Here is a 21490-nt window from a genome sequence, read left to right on the forward strand (position 1 = left end):
ATCGCCGCACCCGGAAGTCCGTGCAGGAGGGTTTCCTGACACAGTATGTAGATAGGCCAACGAGAGGCGAGGCCATATTGGATTTGGTACTGGGTAATGAACCAGGACAGGTGTTAGATTTGGAGGAAGCGGATGAGGCCGACCCGCACGTCCGACCCTGACCTCGCGGAGGACCCGACCTGGCCCTTGGAGCGTGCGATCCGGCCTCGACCACACAACTCAGCCCGATCCAACCCAGAGTCGCCCGCCCAGCGCTCCAACTTGCCGGCAGATGGAGGCAAGGAAAATAATCCATGTGGAGGCCCGACCAGGCCTACTCCAAGGCCTGTTTCCAGGCGCGCCCGACCAGACCACCAACGCTGGAATTGAGCACGGCATCCAGTCCAACCTGACCCAGGAAGACCTTGCCTGCGACCAGACTAAAGACCCCCAAAATGGTGGAGACACCACGCGAGGACCCGAAAGCGGCAAAAGATAGACCGGTACTCGTGGAACCCCGGGATCCGACCGGATCGCGATCATGCCTCCCTGGCGATCCGGAAATCGCAACCAGAGTCCCAGACCCTGCCAGATGCGACCCAGAAATCGCAACCAGCGCCTGGGACCATAACAGATGCAACCACTTACCTTCCACAAGGTCAGACTTCTCCCATCGGATCCTGGGACTATCCAGAAGCAGCCGCCAACCGAGGAAGCAAGGTAAATGCAGCGGTCTGCAGATGAGACTAAAAGAACGCAGTTTCAAGTCTTCTCTCCCCAGCTAACTCCTGGCAAACGTCCAGGCGATCGAAAACAAGCTAGACGAGCTTAACGCTAGACTTTCCTCTCAGAGGGAAGTAAGAGACTGATGTGTGCTCTGTTTCATGGAGACATGGCTCACCCCTGCCTCACCGGACTATGCCATACAACCTGACGGCTTCTCAATACACCGGATGGACCAAACACCGTCATCGGGCAAAGCAAAGGGTGGAGGTGTTTGCGATGTCGTACCTGGACATCGTCCTGATGCTCGGACGTGACAATCCTTAGTGTTGGGTGGGTTACTGGGTTATGAGGATAGGGCGGAGGTGTTGACCTTGGGTAGGGTGCTTTTTCCAAGAGCCGGTGTAGACTCGATGGGCCGAATGGCCTCCTTCTGCACTGTAAATTCTATGATAATCCTGGAGAACTACTGCTCCCTGGACCTGGAATACCTGGCTGTGAATTGCCGCCCATACTACCTTCCAAGGGAGTTCACTTCTGCCATTATCACGGCGGTCTACATCCCACCCCAGGCGGAAGTGAGGAAAGCACTGGACGAATTGTACACGGCTATAAATAACAGTGAAACAGAACAACCGGAGGCTTGTTCATCGTGGCCGGGGATTTCAACCAGGCCAACTTCAAGAGTGTACTGCCAAAATTCCACCAACACATCTCCTGTCCCACCAAGGGCCCTAACATCCTCGACCACTGCTACACATACATCGAGGGCTCCTACTGATCCATCCCCCGACTGCACCATAATCGTACCATAAGACGTTGCTCCTTCTCCCGGCACACAAGCAGAAACCTAAGCGGGGAATCAGGTTAAGAAGGTCATGCAATGCTGGTCCGAGGCTACAGAAGAGCTAATATGCGACTGCTTGGAGTCAGTGATTTGGTCCATGTTCAAGAACTCAGCGGCCAATCTAAACGAGTATGCCACCATCGTCACAGACTTCATCATGTGTGCAGAAGATTGCGTGCCAAAAAAGGTAGTACGTATATTCCCCAACCGGAAACCATGGTTTAATCGAGAGATTCGCTCCCTACTGAAGGCCAGGTCTGAGGCGTTCAAGACAGGCGACCCTGACATATACAAGAAATCCAGGTACGACCTCCGCAAAGCCATCAGGGACGCCAAGAGGCCATACCAGACTAAGCTAGAGTCACAGATTAACGATACGGACTCTCATCAGTTGTGACAAGGCTTAAACAACATAACAGACTGCAAAGCAAAGTCGAGTAGAATCTCCGGCAGCAGCGCACTCCTCCTTCAATGCATTCTATGCTTGTTTTGAGCAGGAAACCATCAAACCGTTGTCAACTGTCCCAGCCACCTCAAACACACCCTTTCCTACTGTCACAGCTTCCAAAGTCAGATCGGCCTTCTTGAAAGTGAACCTTCAGAATACCTGAACCTTCAGGTCTTGATGGAGTCTCTGGTCGTGCACTCAGATCCTGCGCGCCTAACTGGCAGGTGTGTTCACGGACATCTTCAACCTCTTCCTAATCCGTTCAGAGGTTCCCTGCTGCTTCAAGAAGAATGCCATCATACTGGTGCCAGAGAAGAACCAGGCAATGTGCCTCAATGACTACCATCCGGTGGCCTTGACATCAATCATTACGAAGTGCTTCGAGAGGTTGGTCATGAGACATATCAACTCCATACTCCCAGAATGCCTTGATCCACTGCAATTCGCATACTGCCATAACCGGTCCACAGCCGATGCTATCTCCCTGGTCCTGCACTCATCCCTGGAGCATCTCGACAAAAAGGACTCCTACGTCAGACTCCTAGACTCCTATTCTTTGGCTGCAGCTCTGCCTTCATCACCATAATCCCAGCCAAGCTCATATCAAAACTCCAAAAGCTAGGACTTGGCTCCTCCCTCTGCAACTGGATCCTCGACTTCCTGACCCACAGACCACAAACAGTAAGGATAAACAACAGCACCTTCTCCACGATAGTCCTCAATACCGGGGCCCCACAATGTTGTATATTAGCCCCCTATTATACTCCCTATACACACACGACTGTGTGGCAAATGTACGCTCCAACTCCACCTACAAGTTTGCTGATGACACGGCCGTATTGGGTTGGATTTCAAACAACGATGAGTCAGCGTACAGAAGGGAGATACAGAACCTAGTGGCATGGTGTAACAACAACAATCACTCCCTCAACATCAGCAACACTAAGGATCTGGGGCGGGATTCTCTCATCCCGCGGCAGAGTGTCCACGCCATCGTAAACACCGTCGCACTTTACGATGGTGTGAACGGGCCGCTGCCAGGAGTAATTCTGGCCCCTACAGGGGTCAGCACGGCACTGGAGTGGTTCACGCTGCTCCAGCTGCCGATCCCGGCGTGAGCTGTGTGCCGCGGGATCCGCACATGCGCAGTGGCGACGGTGCCAACGTGCGCATACGCGGTAGCCTCCTTCAATGCGCCGGCCCCGACGCAACATGGCACAGGAGTACAGGGGCCGACACGTAGGAAAAGAGGCCGGGGGACAGAGAGTCCGGCCCGCCGATCGGTGGGCCCCGATCGCGGGCTAGGCCACATTGGAGGCCCCCCCCCCCAATGGGGGTCAGAGTCCCCCTGACCCCCACCCTCCCAACAAGCCGCCATCCGACCCTTGCATGCAGAGTTCCCGCCGGCTGCGTGCAGGTGTGGACGCCGCCGGTGGGACGCAGCGTTTTAACTGCGGCGGCTCAACCCATCCTGGGCCGAAAGTTGGCGCACCAGCCGGGTTGAGTGACCCGCGACCAACGCCGTGCCAAACGCGCTGGTGCCAATGGCGCCGATTCTCCGCTCTGCGTGCCGGCGTCGGGGAGGCGTGGTCTGGTCGTGGGGATTCTCCGTCCCCGCCCTGGGCTGAGAGAATCCCGCCCCTGGTCACTGACCTGCCTGCATCAATGATGCTGTTATGGAGATGGTTAACAGCTTCAAATTCCGAGGTGTGCACATCACCAACAATCTGTCCTGAGTCCACCCACATTGAGGCTACGACCAAGAAAGCACAACAGCGCCTTTACCACCTCAGGAAACTAAAGTAATTTGGCATGCCCACATTGACTCTTACTAATTTTTATAAATGCACCAAAGAACGCATCCTATCTGGCTTCATCACAGCCTGGTATGGCAACTGCTTGGTCCAAGACTGTCAGAAAGTACAGAGAGTGGTGAACACAGCCCAGTCCATTGACTCTGTCTGCACCTCACACTGCCTTGTGAAAGCAGCAGCATAATCAAAGTCCCCTCCCACCCGGGTTATTCTCTCTTCCAACTTCTTCCATCGGGCAGGAGATACAAAAGTCTGAGAACACGCACAAACAGATTCAAAAACAGCTTCTTCCCCACTGTCACCAGACTCCTAAATGACCATCTTATGGACTGAACTGATCGCTTCATACACCTTCTCTACTGAATAGTCCTACACTCTGTATGCTTACGATGCTTGTGTCTATGTATTTACATTGTGTATTTATGTATGTCCTATGGTTTGTCATGTGTGGAACGATCTGTCTGGACTGTACGCAGAACAATATTTTTCACTGTACCTCGGTACATGTGACAATAAATCAAATCCAATCCAAGTTATAAATTCCGACAGTGCTTTCGGTCTCATTGCTTCAAAGTTTTTTTGATGCCCCAACTCTCCCAACATGTTCAGACTGACTGAACACCATGTCAGGGCTACCCAATGGGCATATTCCTGCAGCCTGTCATATTGCAGAAGAGGAACAACAGAGACAGAGTTCAATGAGATTAAAGCATCACGACAGAACACAGCAGTCCCACAAAAAAGTGTACAGGAGGTATATGTTGTACCAAATATTTTCTCAGGAGCTGCATAGCAGGTCATTGCCCTTCTCCAAGGAAAGGTAAAACACACGTGAGTGGCGTTTTAGAAAAAAAACTGAAACCATAGTCATCTGCAGAGTATTAGCATCATCGATGAAAGGCACACAACCTTGAATATCATTGGGTTCCACATCTTTTTAGTTAGCCAAGGGGAGCCAGGAATCTGTAAAAGTCTCTAATGTCTAGCTGCCATTTTCTGAATGACATTGGACAGATACTTTGATGCATGGAGCAATTCTACACGTCAGCTGCCTTTGCAAAGATGCAGAGACCTATCACCAGCATGCGCATGGTTCTGAAGGCGCCAATGCGGGTCCCACTGCCCTCCACCAACAGGGAGGGGCTGTGTAGGTCAATGTGCAGCATAGCGAAGTTGACATGATGCATCCATCCTGCATCCATCTCTCATTCACCACATGGATATTCAAAGAGGACAATCCAATAGATGGATGGATTCTGAAGGACAAAGCCTACTCTCTGGTGTCATGGCTGATGATATTGTTCCATGTGACTTGCAATGAAGCAGAGGATAATTACAACTGAGCTCATGCAGTGAGCAGGCAGATTGTGGAGAGGACAATAGAAGTTCTGAAAGGCTGATTCAGATGCTCGGTCAAGCGAAGGGGTGCGATGCACCAGAGTGAACAACAAGCATAATTGTGCCTACTGCACACTGTAAGATTTTGTCTTGCAGGAGGGACTCAGCCTAGACTACCAGGCGGGAAAGCCATTGCACCAGAATATCTTGAATTTCGTGCCTTGGAGCTCATGGATAAAAGCAAATTACTGCAGATGCTGGAATCTGAAACAGAAACAGATATGGATAATGGAACAAAAATGGATAATGCCAGCTCCGATGTGCCACCACTTGAAGGTGCCCATACTGCTAGAGACACCTCATGACACCGGTCTTCTGCAATAGGTCTACAGTAGACAGCTTGGTTACTCCACTTACCAGTAAAGATAGTCTGAATCCCATGCCCATCGAAGCACGTGACAAAGCATCAGCCTGTTTAGCCCTGACATTACTATGATCTTATTATCACTTGAGTGAAGTCAACACCAAGTGAGTGCATCCTTTCCTGTATGACTGATCTCCATGACGAACAAACCAGAGAATAAATGCACATTCAGAAGAAAACAAAGAATAGGAATGCACAAAACAACTACCAGGAATAATCAAGCACAGAATAGGTGCATATTCAACCTGAATACATTAATAACAAAATACAGTCGCCAGCATTTATCAGGATAATACAAATTTAAACTTAATACTAAAATTGCCAGAGATAAACAAGTTCCCATCTATAACAGAAATAAAAATCATTATGCAGCTGTGACAATGCACAAAACAACCTCCAAGAATAACCAGCCATGGACAAAACGAAGTGCAGTTTGAATTTGACATGACCATTGTCTTACCTTTTCCTAACACCCATGTCAACACCTGATACCTAAATGTGTCTTTCAATCATCTATTACTGCTGCCTCTAACAATGCCCGGAAGGTCAGAAAGGTAGGAACGGAGCACTTGATGCTGATCTTAAGGGTTGTGTGATTAAGGCAACTCTTGATTCATGGCAGTTGGCTCCTGGCATGGAGGAGCTGCTAGCTACATGGTTCATGGCATGGCTCCTGGCATGGAGGAGCTGCTAGCTACATGGTTCATGGCATGGCTCCTGGCATGGAGGAACTGCTAGCTACATGGTTCATGGCATGGCTCCTGGGCAGCCTGGTCTCCAGCTGTCACTTTTAAAAATATTCATTCATGGGTTGTGGGTGTCGCTGGCTGAGCCAGCATTTACTGCCCATCTCTGACAGCCTGAAGTGAATGGCTTACAAGGCTGTTTAGAGGGTGGTTAAGAGTCAATCACATTGCTGTGAGTCTGGAGTCACATGTAGGTCAGACCAGGTAAGGATGGCAGATTTCCTTCCCATGGTAGCGCGGCCTCTTTAAGGGGCGATCTCTTGTGGCTCACATTACGGCTCGGGGTCTATCATGGGTGAGCGTGTGAACCTCGGCCAATGGGGAAAACGCACATGGCCCTGGGAGCAGGGACCCGGATAGTGTGGACCCCAGAGTTATCGAGTGAAGACCTGTTTCAGAGACTTCCGTACCTGTATATAGTTAACCTTTCTCTTGTTCCTAATAAACCCCTTTTGGTTATATAAGAAACTTCCACAGTATTGTCTCGAGCCACCACAATCCCCAAAGCATACTTAGTGAACCAGATGGATTCTGAGGAGTCTTAGCATGTGCTGATGTTCTGAGAAACAGCACCAAGAGGCACTTGATGTTTGATTCCAGGAAACCTATAAAAAACTGTGTCAGTCTGAGAATTGTCTCCCACTTTGGTTCTGCAGTAAATGTAGAAGCTTTCAGCAAGGGAGGAAGGAACCTTAACACACAGAGATAATTATAGATCAGGGCAGTACAGTTTTAAGAATCAATTCAAGGTTGAAGGTATTCCTCATTTACTTTAGAGATTAACATAAGAAAACAACATTATAGAAATTGCACAGAATCATTAATAGACTTAAAAGACTGTTTGGTGGATAAAGTTCCAGGAAATTTCACATCTTACCAATTTGTAGCTCTGGATTCTTTTCATACAGACACCAATCCACGCTGCAGTCACAGTGAGATTTCTCAAATAAATTATCCAGAATTTCTCGCACCGTCTGTCTTTCATCAACCATCAGGGTTTTACTGCTGCTATCATTCATGAGGACCTTGACAACCAGCTGAAGGGTAAAACAGAGATTATGATGGAACACACTTGTGTGACCTGCCAAAGGAATTTAGACATTGAAATACAACTAGGTACAATTCCCTACTATATAAAGGATTAAGGGGTGATTTGGTCAATGTTTTCAAGGTACTGCATTGAGGGGAAGTGAAAATCTAGATAGGGGCGGCATGGTGGCACAGTGGTTAGCACTGCTACTTCACAGCGTCAGAGACAAGGGTTCAATTCCGACCTTGGGTGACAGTCCAAAGATGTGTGGGTTAGGTGGATTGGCCATTGTAAATTGCCCCTTAGTGTTCATCGGTATGCAGGTTAGGTTACGGGGATAGGGTTGGGTGAATGTCAGAGGAATAGACCTGGATAGGAGTGCTGTTTCAGAGGTTTGGTGCAGAATTGATAGGCCGAATGGCCTCCTTCTGCGGTGTAGGGATTCTATGAGAAACTATTTCTACCAGTTGCAAAGTCTTGTGCCAAGGGAAAAATCCTAAAAATTAGAGGCAGATCATTTGGGAGGGAAAGTGTGAGCCAAGTTTGGAAGTCTTTTCGCATTTGCAGGCAATGCTAGATCAATAATACATTATAAATCTGAGATTGGTAGATTTTTGATAGCCAGATGTAATACGGAATATGGGTCAAAGGATCTGTAGAGCTACGTCACTGATCAGCCTTAGACAGACTAAGAACAGGCTCAAAAATATTCTACTCACGTTCCCAGGTTCCTAAGATCTCCAGTTCTGTAGATTAATTATCAGCATCTATCAAATTGTATTTCTTTGTATTAATAGTGGGGGAAGATTTTCTCTGGTTCCAACATTAAAACAGTAACTATGTTTCAAACATACTTTATTGATGATATAGGCCTTGGTGCACAAGGTGAAATGCAAGTGATTTCATTCTTTTTTACATGTAGTGTTACAAATGCAATCCCAGGTGACCTGGTTGCTATGGAGACAGGGACCCAGGTCAAAACCTATTGAAAGTCAAGTGTTAGATTTAATAGCTGAGACTTCCGGGTGCGGCGATGACCAGCTAAGTCGCACGTTTCGGCACCTCCCGTTTTAACGGACTTTTGGGCTCTTATCGGGAGCCCCAACGGCAATTTTCGAAGGCTAAACCCACTGTGAGGCGACATAGAAGGGAGTCCCCCCGGATGTGAATGGACAGAAGAGATAATAGTGGCCAGATTGCGGAGGATCCTCTGGAGCAGCGGCAAAGATGAGAAGCAAGATGGCGGCAGAGGGAGGCCAGTTGATATGGGGCCTGGAACAGCAGGAGTTCCTCCGGTGATGTGTGGAGGAGCTCAAGAAGGAGGTGCTGGCGCTGATGCTGCAGGCGATTGAGGGGTTAAAGGAGGCACAGAAGACCCAAGAGACGGAGCTCCGTGGAGTGAAGGCAAAAGCTGCCGAAAAATGAGGACGAGATACAGGGCTTGGTGGTGAAGACGGAGACGCACGAGGCACTACATAAGAGGTGTATGGAGAGACTGGAAGCCCTGGAAAATAGCTTGAGGAGGAAGAACTTAAGAATCTTGGGTCTTCCCGAAGGGGCAGAGGGAGCGGACGTTGGGGCGTATGTGAGCACGATGCTCCATACCTTAATGGGAGCTGAGGCCCCGACGGGCCCCCTGGAAGTGGAGGGAGCGTATTGAGTCCTCTTGAGAAGACCAAAGGCAGGAGAAATACATCGAGCAATAGTGGTGAGGTTCCACCGCTACAAGGACAGGGAGATGGTCCTGAGATGGGCGAAAAAGACACGGAGCAGCAGGTGGGAGAACGCGGTGATCCGCGTGTATCAGGATTGGAGTGCGGAGGTGGCGAGAAGGAGGGCGAGTTTCAATCGGGCCAAGGCGGTGCTCCACAAGAGGAAAGTGAAGTTTGGAATGTTGCAGCCGGCAAGACTGTGGGTTACACACCAGGGTAAACACCACTACTTCGAGACGGCAGAGGAGGCGTGGACATTTATTGAAGAGGAGAAGTTGGACTAGATTGGAGAAAGAGTGTTTGAAATGAAGTAGTGAGGTGGTGGCAAGGGACTGTGAATCAGATGGGGGAAAATTTTCTTTCCCCTTGAAGGGGGGACACACGAAGAAATGTGGGCGCCGGTGGGGAAGGGGAGGGGGAAGGAGAGAGGGAGCTGTGCCATCAGGGGCAGGGCCGAGAGGGAAGCGCGGGCTTTGTTCCCGCGCTATGGAAATTGTGGCGGGAAAAGGGGGCGCAGGAAGGAGGGGGCCTCACATAATGGGAGGCTAAGGATAAACGGGGGCAGCCGAGGTCAGCCAGAGTTTGCTGACTTCTGGAAGCAATATGGGGGAAGCAACTAAGCTAGAGAGGGATCTAGCAGGGGGGGGGGGGGGGGGTTAACTGGGTTGCTGCTGCTAAGGGGAAGGGGGAGCTGTTACGGGATGGGATGGTCGGGACGGGAGGGCGCCGTCGGGGGGATAAGCGGGTGCGTGGGAACCAGGTGAGGAGCTGGTCTAAAAAAGGGGATGGCTAGTCGACGAGGGGTGGGGGTAAAGAGCCCCCCAACCCGGTTGATCACGTGGAACGTGAGAGGGTTGAATGGGCCGATTAAGAGGGCAAGGGTACTTGCGCACCTAAAGAAAGACGTGGTCATGCTTCAGGAGACGCACCTGAAACTGGCGGATCAGGTCAGATTAAGAAAAGGATGGGTGGGACAGGTATTCCACTCTGGCTTGGATGCGAAAAATAGAGGGGTGGCAATACTGGTGGGGAAACGGGTATTGTTTGAGGCGAAGACCATAGTGGCGGACAGTGGGGGTAGATACGTGATGGTGAGTGGCAGATTGCAAGGTGAGGCGGTGGTGCTGGTGAATGTATATGCCCTGAACTGGGATGATGCGAATTTTATGAAGCGTATGTTGGGGCGCATCCCGGACCTGGAGATGGGAAAGTTGGTAATGGGGGGGGACTTCAACACGGTGCTGGACCCAGGCCTGGACCGGTCCAGATCTAGGACCGGGAGGAGGCCGGCAGCAGCCAAGGTGCTTAAGGGCTTTATGGAGCAGATGGGAGGAGTGGATCCCTGGAGATTTACTAGGCCAAGGAGTAACGAGTTTTCCTTCTTCTCCCATGTCCACAAAGTGTACTCCCGGATAGACTTCTTTGTCCTGGGAAGGGCGCTGATCCCGAAGGTGGCAGGAACGGAGTATTCGGCTATAGCCATTTCAGATCATGCCCCACATTGGGTAGATCTGGAAGTAGGAGAGGAAAAGGAACAGCGCCCACTCTGGAGATTAGATATGGGACTGTTGGCGGACGAGGGGGTATGTGTGAGGGTGAGGGGATGTATTGAAAGGTACCTAGAGATTAATGATGACGGAGAGGTCCAGGTGGGAGTGGTCTGGGAGGCGCTGAAGGCGGTGGTTAGAGGGGAGCTGATCTCCATAAGGGCCCATAAGGGGAAACAAGAGGGCAAAGAAAGGGAGAGATTGTTGAGGGAGATTTTGAGGGTGGATAGGCAATATGCGGAGGCTCCAGATGAAGGGCTATACAGGGAAAGACGGAGATTGCACACGGACTTTGACTTGTTGACCACGGGTAAGGCGGAGGCACAATGGAGGAAGGCACAGGGAGTGCAGTATGAATATAGAGAGAAGGCGAGCCGGCTGCTGGCCCAACAACTTAGGAAGAGGGGGGCGATGAGAGAGAGATCGGAGGGGTTAGAGACGAGGAGGGAAAGATGGAACGGGGAGCGGAGAGGGTGAATGGGGTGTTTAAGGTATTTTACGAGAGGCTATATAAGGCTCAACCCCCAGAAGAGAAAGAGGGAATGATGCGTTTCCTAGACCAGCTGGAGTTCCTGAAGGTTGAGGAACAGGAGATGACAGGACTGGGAGTGCAGATTGAGGTGGAGGAGGTGGTAAAAGGAATTGGGAACATGCAGGCAGGGAAGGCCCCGGGACCGGATGGGTTCCCGGTGGAGTTCTATAGGAAATACGTGGACCTGCTGGCCCCACTTCTGACGAGAACCTTTAATGAGGCTAGGGAAAGGGGGACACTACCCCCGACGATGTCGGAGGCGACGATATCGCTGATCCTGAAAAGAGACAAAGACCCGCTGCAGTGCGGGTCATACAGGCCTATTTCCCTCTTGAACGTAGATGCCAAGCTTTTGGCCAGGGTGATGGCGACGAGGATAGAGGACTGTGTCCCTGGGGTGGTGCATGATGATCAAACGGGGTTTGTTAAAGGGAGGCAATTGAATGCTAATATACGGAGGCTGCTGGGGGTGATGATGATGCCCCCACCGGAGGGGGAGGTGGAGATAGTGGTGGCGATGGATGCAGAGAAAGCATTTGATAGAGTGGAGTGGGACTACCTGTGGGAAGTACTGAGGAGATTTGGATTTGGAGAGGGGTTCATTAGATGGGTTCAGCTCCTGTACAGGGCCCCGGTGGCCCTGTGATTACAAATAGGCAACGATCTGACCACTTCCGACTATATAGGGGTACAAGACAGGGATGTCCCCTGTCCCCGTTACTGTTTGCGTTGGCAATTGAGCCACTGGCCATAGCGCTGAGGGGCTCTAGGAAGTGGAGGGGGGTACTTAGAGGAGGAGAAGAGCATCGGGTGTCATTATACGCGGATGATTTGTTATTGTATGTCGCGGACCCAGTGGAGGGGATGCCTGAGATAATGCAGACACTCAGGGAGTTTGGAGAATTTTCAGGATACAAATTGAATACGGGGAAGAGTGAACTGTTTGTGATGCACCCCGGGGAACAGGGCAGGGGAATAGACGATTTACTGTTGAGGTGGGTAACAAGGGATTTCCGGTATTTAGGGATCCAGGTAGCCAGGAACTGGGGAACCTTGCATAAGCTTAACTTGGCACGACTGGTAGAGCAGATGGAAGAGGACTTTAGGAGGTGGGATATGGCGCCCCTGTCATTGGCGGGCAGGATGCAGGTGGTTAAAATGGTGGTTCTTCCGAGGTTTCTTTTTGTGTTCCAGTGCCTCCCTGTACTGATTACAAAGGCCTTTTTTAAGAAGGTGGACAAGAGTATTATGAGCTTTGTGTGGGCTGGAAAGACCCCAAGAGTAAAGAGGGGGCTCCTGCAGCGCAGTAGGGACAGAGGGGGACTGGCACTGCCGAGTCTAAGTGATTATTATTGGGCCGCCAATGTGTCAATGATATGTAAGTGGATGAGGGAAGGGGAAGGAGCAGCGTGGAAAAGACTGGAGATGGCGTCCTGTAGGGGAACTAGCCTAAAAGCACTGGCGACGGCGCCGTTGCCGTTCTCCCCGAAAAAATACACCACAAACCCAGTGGTGGTGGCAACTCTGAAAATTTGGGGGCAGTGGAGACGACATAAGGGAGTGACGGGTGCCTCAGTGTGGTCCCCGATAAGGAACAACCATAGGTTCGTCCCGGGAAGGATAGATGGGGGATTTAAATCTTGGCAGCGAGCAGGAATTGCGAAATTGAAGGACTTGTGTCTAGGAGCACTGACAGAAAAATATGGTTTGCCACCTGGGAATACATTTCACTATATGCAAGTGAGGGCATTTGTGAGGCAACAGGTGAGGGAATTTCCGCAGCTCCCGGCGCAAGAGATCCAGGACAGAGTGATTTCGGGGGCATGGGTGGGTGATGGTAGGGTGTCAGATATTTATAGGGAAATGAGAGACGAGGGGGAGACGATGGTAGAGGAGCTGAAGGGAAAATGGGAGGAGGAGCTGGGGGAAGTGATTGAGGAGGGGCTGTGGGCAGATGCCCTAAGTAGGGTAAACTCTTCGTCCTCGTGCGCCAGGCTCAGCCTGATACAATTCAAGGTTCTACACAGGGCGCATATGACTGGAGCAAGGCTGAGTAGATTTTTTGGAGTGGAGGATAGGTGCGGGAGATGCGCGGGAAGCCCGGTGAACCACACCCACATGTTTTGGTCATGTCCGGTATTGCATGGGTTCTGGGTGGGTGTGGCAAAAGTGATTTCAAAGGTGGTGGGGGTCCGGGTCGAACCAGGCTGGGGGTTGGCTATATTTGGGGTTGCAGATGAGCCGGAGTGCAGGAGGCGAGAGAGGCCGATGTTGGCCTTTGCGTCCCTAGTAGCCCGGCGAAGGATTCTACTTATGTGGAAAGAAGCTAAACCCCCAGGCGTGGAGGCCTGGATAAACGACATGGCATGGTTCATAAAATTGGAGCGGATAAAGTACGCACTAAGAGGTTCGGCTCAAGGGTTCACCAGGCGGTGGCAACCGTTCCTCGACTATCTCACAGAGCGATAAGGGAAAATAGGAAAGGTAGCAGCAGCAACCCAGGGGGGAGGGGGTGGGGGGGGGGGGGGGAGGACTCATTTGGGTCCTCAGGGGTTTTATGTGTGTGTTTATATATTAGTTATTTATATTTGATTTCACAAAGTTACTATTTTAGTTATTATTTCTGTTGTTTCTTATTTTGTTGTTGGCAGTTGCTGTTAGTTAGCAAATTATTTATTTAAAAAACGATCAATGTATATATTATTACAAAGTTGTAAAATGGGAAATTTTTGTTTTTGTTTGATCGAAAAACTTTAATAAAATATATTTTAAAAAAAAGATTTAATAGCTGAATGAAAGGGAGAGGTAGCTGTTCTTGTGGATTTCAGACCTACTGGGCTGGATTTAATACAGCTCATCGCGATGGGAAATATGGTGGCTTTCTCCTCTCCACTTACATAGGACATTACGGCGCAGTACAGGCCCTTCGGCCCTCGATGTTGTGCCGACCTGTGAAACTAATCTAAAGCCCATCTACACTATTCCCTTATCATCCATATGTTTATCCAATGACCATTTAAATGCCCTTAATGTTGGCAAGTCTACTACTGTTGCAGGCAGGGCATTCCACGCCTTTACTACTCTCTGAGTAAAGAACCTACCTCTGACATCTGTCCTATATCTATCTCCCCTTAATTTAAAGCTATGTCCCCTCGCGCTAGACATCACCATCCGAGGAAAAAGGCTCTCACTGTCCACCCTATCCAACCCTCTGATCATCTTGCATGCCTCAATTAAGTCACCTCTTAACCTTCTTCTCTCTAACGAAAACAGCCTCAAGTCCTTCAGCCTTTCCTTATAAGATCTTCCCTCCATACCAGGCAAAATCCTGGTAAATCTCCTCTGCACCCTTTCCAATGCTTCCACATCCTTCCTATAATGCGGCGACCAGAATTGCACGCAATACTCCAAATGCGGCCGCCTGGCAGTGGCATAACCTCCATTGATTAAGTCGGAGAGGGGAAGGGGCTGATGGGGGGGGGTGGAATTACTGCCAGCCGGCAGCAATTTGTCAATGAGGTTCATTACTTAACCCATCATCCCTGCGCCCACTGCAATTTAGTGGTGACTCAGGGGTTAACTGGATGCTTCATGGTTTTCCCAGGGCCTGGGAAGGCCGCCAAGCAAATTCATCTTCCTATTCCAGCAGCTTCCCAGGGGAGGGATCACTATCAGGTGCTCTTTGCCTGAGGGACCTTGCATTGGGCTGAGGGAGGGAGAGAATGGCTGCTGAAAGCCACCCCACCCCACCCTGCCTCCTATACTTGTGCCCCCTCTTGTGACCTCCGCACTGCGATCCCTGTGGGCCTCTGGTGGCTGCATCACTGAGAGCTGTCACCACTCCCACTGACACTGGCTGCATGAGGAGCTGCTGGCCTGTGATTGGCCAGCATTGCTCTCAGCGGGCAGGACTTCCACTGCTCGGGATCTCAATTGCAGGGAAGGTCCGATGGTCAATTTTGCAGGTGCGCTAGCATCTATCACTGGCAGAGAGGCTCTTTGCCACCACTGCAGATGCAGCCATTTCTGTGGGTGTGGCCTCCTTGAAAGGCATTTTATTCTGTCGGGCCTTACCCATGGATATGATGGGGGTTTCCCTATGGTTCCCCGACTGATAGGTGAGACCCTTGTTGGTCTGAAAGAATCCCAGCTACTGGTTTAGTGACCTTGAATAGAGAGAGAGGGATCCTGGAGAGAGAGACACATACATCAGGGGAAATGGCTGTTCTCTATTTGCCACCAGGCAGAATGCTGGTATGAGCCCATTCTCTGCTCGAAGAGATGGAACCGTAGAGATTTAAGGACACTGCAATATACACCCTTGCGTAGCTAGGAAAAGGAGGCACTGGAGTGGACCTTACTGATGGATACCGGTTCAGGGATATTCAGAAGACTGAGTGAAACAACATTTGATAGACATTGGACATTATGACTCAGTGAATCGAGGCAAATCAAGCCTGTTGGAAGCTGAGAGTAACTTTGGATTGGTTCCTGCCAAGACTACAATTCTACAGGGAGTGCCGTGTAATGTATAAATGTGATGTGGATTTTTTGGTCGTGTTAGGATGTTAAGGGGAGATACGTTTTCTGTAGTTTAGTGTATTAGTTCCCGACTAAGTAACGTTTAGTTGGCGTTGATTTTAGTTTGTTATAGTAAAAGCCTTAAAACATGAAATCTTTTCATGTGATCCTTTGAGTCAGCCACTGGGAATTCAGGGGTCGGGATTCTCCGAAATGGAGGCAGAGTGCTCGCGCCATTGTGAACGCCGTCGAGGTTCACGACGGCGTGAAACGGCCCCTATCCCGACCGATTCAGGGCCCGATAATGGGCTAGGAGCGGCGCCGCGTCATTTACACGCGCCAGGCCTTGGAGCCACATAAAGGCGGCGCCGCATACATGACGCGGCCGGTGCCACATAACTGGCGTCACCCGTGCATGCGTGGTTGTAGTCCTCTCCGAGTCCGCCCCGCAAGAAGATGTCAGACGGATCTTGCGGGTCTGCGGAAGAAAGGAGGTCCTCCTTCAGAGAGGACGGCCCGACGATCGGTGGGCACCGATCGCGGGCCACACCCTATTTGAGGCCCCCCCCGGGGCAGGATTCCCCTTCCCCCCCCTGCAGGCTGCCCCCCCAGCGTTCCCGTGCTGTTCCCGCAGACAGCGACCAGGTGTGGACGGCGCCGGGGGGAACCCGCCGTTTTGGGCTGGCCGCTCGGCCCATCCGGGTCTGAGAATAGCAGGGGTGCCGGAGAATCGCCATTTTGGGTGGCTCGGGCGATTCTCCGGCCTGCCGCCTGCGGAACTCGACGGGGCCGTTCTCGCCGCTTGGGAGAATCGCGGGAGGGCGTCGGACCGGCGTCGCGGGAAAATTTGGCGACCCGGGCGATTCTCCCAACCGGAATGGGAGCGGAGAATCTCGCCCCAGGGGCGAAATTCTCCATTATCGGCGGAATGTCCGCCGATCGGCGCAAAAAACGGCGCAAATCCCACTTGCGTCACGTCATAAAAATGGGCCGATAGTCTCCGGCCCGAAATGGGCTAGCAGCGACGTAACGGGATCCGCGCTTGCGCAGTGGTTCACGCCGTGCAGCGTCATACGCGCTGCACGGCGTGACGGCTCATAAGGCCGCGCTGCTCCCCCCCACCCGACCGGAACACCCGACCGCAACACCCGACTGGATGGCTGGCCGTCACTCAGCCCCGAGGTTCGAGTCACGCGATGTGGAGGCGCTCCTGGACGCGGTGGAGCAGAGGAGGGACGCCCTGTATCCCGGGCACGGCCGCAGAGTTGCCCCACGCCACAGCCGGCGTCTGTGGAGGGAAGTGGCAGAGGCCGTCACCGCTGTGGCCCTGACACCACGGACAGGCACCCAGTGCCACAAGAAGGTGAACGACCTCGTCAGAGCAGGCAGGGTGAGTCTCCCCCATATCCTCCCCTCCCCCATATCCCCCCTCCCCCATATCCCCCCTCCCCCATATCCCCCATATCCCCCCCTCCCCCATATCCCCCCTCCCCCATATCCCCCATATCCCCCCTCCCCCATATCCCCCCTCCCCCCTCCCCCATATCCCCCCTCCCCCATATCCCCCATATCCCCCCTTCCCCCATATCCCCCCTCCCCCATATCCCCCATATCCGCCCTCCCCCATATCCCCCATATCCCCCCTCCCCCATATCCCCCCTCCCCCATATCCCCCATATCCCCCCTCCCCCATATCCCCATCCCCCATATCCCCCACATCCCCCCTCCCCCATATCCCCCCTCCCTCATATCCCCCCTCCCCCATATCCCCCCTCCCCATATCCCCCATATCCCCCCTCCCCCATATCCCCCCTCCCCCATATCCCCCATATCCCCAAGTGAATCCAGCCCTAACCTTAACCTCTGCAATGCACGCGCAACCGATGGCGTGCATTCATATACCTGCCTAACACTGTTGCCTTTTACCCCTGCCACCACCCCCCCCCCCCCCACAGGAGAAGCGCGCACACAACAATAGGGAGCATGTGAGGACTGGAGGAGGGCCCGCTGATGAGAGGCCACTGACCGTACATGAGGAAAGGGCCCTGGAACTGGCTGGCGGACCTGAGGACCGGGAGGTTGCTGATGCAGAGGTCGGGGGCCCACCAGCAAGTGAGCCACCGACAGCCCGTCCCCATATCCCCCCTCCCCTATATCCCCCTCCCCCGTATCACCTGATCATTGCCTGATGTCGAACCATGCATGCTTCATTGTGTATCGCAGGACCAAACGTCCAGGCACCCATCCCCGCAGATGCACACCGCCCGCAGGATGCCCCTCGGAGACCACAGGAGACGGAGAGACCCGGACCCTCCAGCATGCGACACCCGCAGGATGCCCCTCGGAGACCACGGGAGACGGAGAGACCCGGACCCTCCAGCATGCGACGCCCGCAGGATGCCCCTCGGAGACCACGGGAGACGGAGAGACTCGGACCCTCCAGCATGCGACGCCCGCAGGATGCCCCTCGGAGACCACGGGAGACGGAGAGACCCGGACCCTCCAGCATGCGACGCCCGCAGGATGCCCCTCGGAGACCACGGGAGACGGAGAGACCCGGACCCTCCAGCATGCGACGCCCGCAGGATGCCCCTCGCACACCACGGGAGACGGAGAGACCTGGAGCAACAGGGAGACGACACCCCCGTCATGTGCGGGAGCGACCACCCAGCGATGAGGGGGGCAGCCACAGGCCCCCGTCACATCCGAGCCAGGACACCACTACCCAGGACACCACTACCCAGGACACCACTACCCAGGACATCACTACCCAGGACACCACTACCCAGGACACCACTACCCAGGACACCCCTACCCGGGACAGCACTACCCGGGACAGCACTACCCAGGAAGACGAAATACCGGACAGTGACTCAGAGTGGATGGGTGGAGATGAACCCCCACCCCAAAGTGCCATGGACTCAACGCCACTGCTGTCACCAACACCCTCCACCATCGCAGAAACACTCACCACGGTTGGGCACTTTAGTGATGAGGCGTCTGGTACACTCACTGGTGCGCACAACACAGCCGTCCCGGTACAGCAGGTGGAGGTAGGAGCAGCAGAGGGACCGGGCGGGCGGAGGGCAGCCCAGGCCAAGCGAACATCTGCCGCCCAGATGGATCCCGGGTTCCTGCAGTTACCACACCCACACATAGATCCGATGCAACCACCGACCCGGAGACGAGCGAAGAGGGTGACGGGCGGCTTGCGGCGGCTGCGGTCGCAGGTGGAGGAGTCCACCCGCGTCCAGGAGCTGGGAGTGGTCCCGGTCATGCGTGCCACCCAGGCTGACACCGCACGGGTGGCGTCCGCGGTGGAGGCAATGGTTGCGACGGTGTCAGACATGGGGAACGGTTTGCGAGGCCTGGGGCCTTCCGTGCAGGCGGCGTCTGTGGCCCAGGAAATGGCTGCCCTCTCACAGGAGGCCATGAGCCAGTGCCAGCGCCAGATAGCAGAGGCGCTCAACGCCATAGCCCAGTCTCTGTAGGCCATGGCCCAGTCTCAGCAGGCCATGGCCCAGTCTCAGCAGGCCATGGCCCAGTCTCTGCAGGTCATGGCCCAGTCTCAGCAGGCCATCGCTGAGGGCATCGGCGCCAGTGGCCATGTGCGAGCCGGCGTCGCACTGTCACAGACAGGGTTTGCCAACACCCTGGGCTCCATGGCTGCAAACCTGCAGACCCCTGTCGATACCAGCACGGGCCTCCAGGACTGGCAGCGCCAGATGTCGGGGGGGCGTCGGATGGCCAGTCCGTTCGCATCCCCCACCCATGTAGAGGCCTGGGGGCCATCGGGCACCCCGAGGGAGGAGGTGGTGGTGTGGTCCGTCCCGGCTCCTTCTGTAGGGGAGGTCCCGGTACACTGCGACACCTCGGACTCCCCCCCTTCCGTCCCAGGTGCATCGGGTGGGCAACGGGCAGGACAGGCTGGCAGCTCGCCATCCCAGTCGCCCGGGCCGCAGCCTGGCCCATCTAGGCCTGGACGCCCCAGGAAACGGCCGCCAAAGGGATCCAGTGTCAGAGGGCAGGAATCACAGGAGTCCACCTCCAGTTCTGCTGTACCGTCTGGGGAACCACGTAGACGTAGTCAAAGGGCCCGTAAGGCCAAACAATTAGACACTGAGTAAGTTGGCACGGGTGCAGGGCACAGATGAGTTTTAGGGGCTAGGGCACGTGCATGAACTCCTTTGGTTATTAAAGTCAATGTTACACCTACCGAAGCTGCATTTGTGCTCTGTCCAAAGGGTGCGGGCGTGTCATGTACGTTGAGCGCAAGTGTGTGTGTGAGGGGTGGTCTTACCTCAGCCCCAGGTGAGTCTACCCCCTTCCCCCTGGGCCACCATCAACATCCCCCGGGCAGAGGACGGGACCGTGCGCTGCAGTGTCACAGCCGCATGCAGGGATGGTCCGGGTGGATGGTGGTACTGTGGCCATGGGTCAGACATAGTCCAACGATGTGGAGCCAGGAGCTCACCGCAGGGCGGGTTGTCATCATCCTCCATGGCCTGCGATAGACACGCGTCCACCCGCAACTGTGTGAGCCCGGCCCGTTGTGCCGCCGGTGGATCGGCAATGGGGGGGGGTGGTATGCATGCGGGTGGGGTGGGTGGGGTTGGGGAGGGGGGTGAGGGTGCTTGTTGGGTGGATGGGTGGGGGGTGTGGGTGGTCGGCTGTTGCCATGGTGTGCGGTCTGTGGCCATACTACCCGATTCCCACGCCCATCTAGTCAGTGAAGCGGGCGTCTATCAGTCTGTCCCGTGCCCGCTGGGCCAGCCGGTAACGGTGGACAGCCACCCGCCTGTGTCTACCCCGTCTGCCCTGACCATTGCCCCCATCCCCCTCATCTGGGGAGGACTGTGCCTCTTCCTGCTGCTCCTCCACTCCGCCCTCCTCTGCCTGCGGCACATCGCCCCTCTGCTGGGCTATGTTGTGCAGGACGCAGCACACCACAATGATGCGGCCGACCCTATCTGACCGATACTGGAGGTCGCCCCCAGAGAGGTCCAGGCACCTGAAACGCATCTTCAGCAGGCCAAAGCACCTCTCGATCACTCCCCTTGTCGCTACATGGGCATCATTGTAGCGGTTCTCCGCCTCATTGCGTGGCCTCCGTATAGGCGTCATCAGCCACGATCGCAATGGGTAGCCCCTGTCGCCCAGCAACCAGCCCCTCAGCCGGGGATGGCGTCCCTCGTACATGCCGGGGATGGATGACCGCGACAACACGAATGTGTCGTGTACACTGCCTGGGTGACGGGCGCAGACGTGCAGGATCAACATGCGGTGGTCGCAGACCACCTGTACGTTCATCGAATAGGTCCCCTTCCTATTAGTGAATACAGCCCTGTTATCTGCAGGTGGCCGCACGGCGACGTGCATCCCATCGATCGCGCCCTGGACCATGGGGAACCCGGCCACGGCAGAGAAGCCCACGGCCCGGGCATCTTGGCTGGCCCGGTCCACGGGGAAGCGGATGTAGCGGTGCGCCATGGCATAAAGGGCATCTGTCACTGCCCGGATGCACCGGTGCACCGATGTCTGCGATATGCCGGACAGGTCCCCACTCGGTGCCTGGAATGACCCCGTTGCATAAAAGTTCAGGGCCACCGTAACCTTGACGGACACGGGGAGAGGGTGCCCCCGCCAGTGCCACGCGGTGACAGGTGTGCCAGCAGGTGGCAGATGTGTGCCACGGTTTCCCGGCTCATCCGGAGTCTCCTCCTGCATTCCCGGTCCGTGAGGTCCTGGTATGACTGCCGGGGCCGGTACACACGGGGCGCCCTCGGGTGCCTCCGTTGCCGTGGGGCTGCGACGTCCTCCTCCCCCTCC

At 54.0% G+C, this 21490-nt stretch overlaps 1 protein-coding gene across 2 annotated transcripts in view; it reads right to left on the minus strand.

Annotated features, from left to right (window-relative positions):
* apbb1ip (amyloid beta (A4) precursor protein-binding, family B, member 1 interacting protein) overlaps positions 1 to 21490 on the minus strand; it is a 256190-nt gene that overhangs the window by 98332 nt on the left and 136368 nt on the right. For both annotated transcript variants that reach the window (XM_072508444.1, XM_072508445.1), the window contains exon 6: positions 7197 to 7356. In XM_072508444.1, coding sequence (XP_072364545.1) covers positions 7197 to 7356 — 160 coding nt within the window. The remainder of the gene's footprint in view (positions 1 to 7196; positions 7357 to 21490) is intronic.

The sequence above is a fragment of the Scyliorhinus torazame genome, chromosome 6 (genome assembly GCF_047496885.1).
Source record: "Scyliorhinus torazame isolate Kashiwa2021f chromosome 6, sScyTor2.1, whole genome shotgun sequence".
Lineage (NCBI taxonomy): Eukaryota > Metazoa > Chordata > Chondrichthyes > Carcharhiniformes > Scyliorhinidae > Scyliorhinus > Scyliorhinus torazame.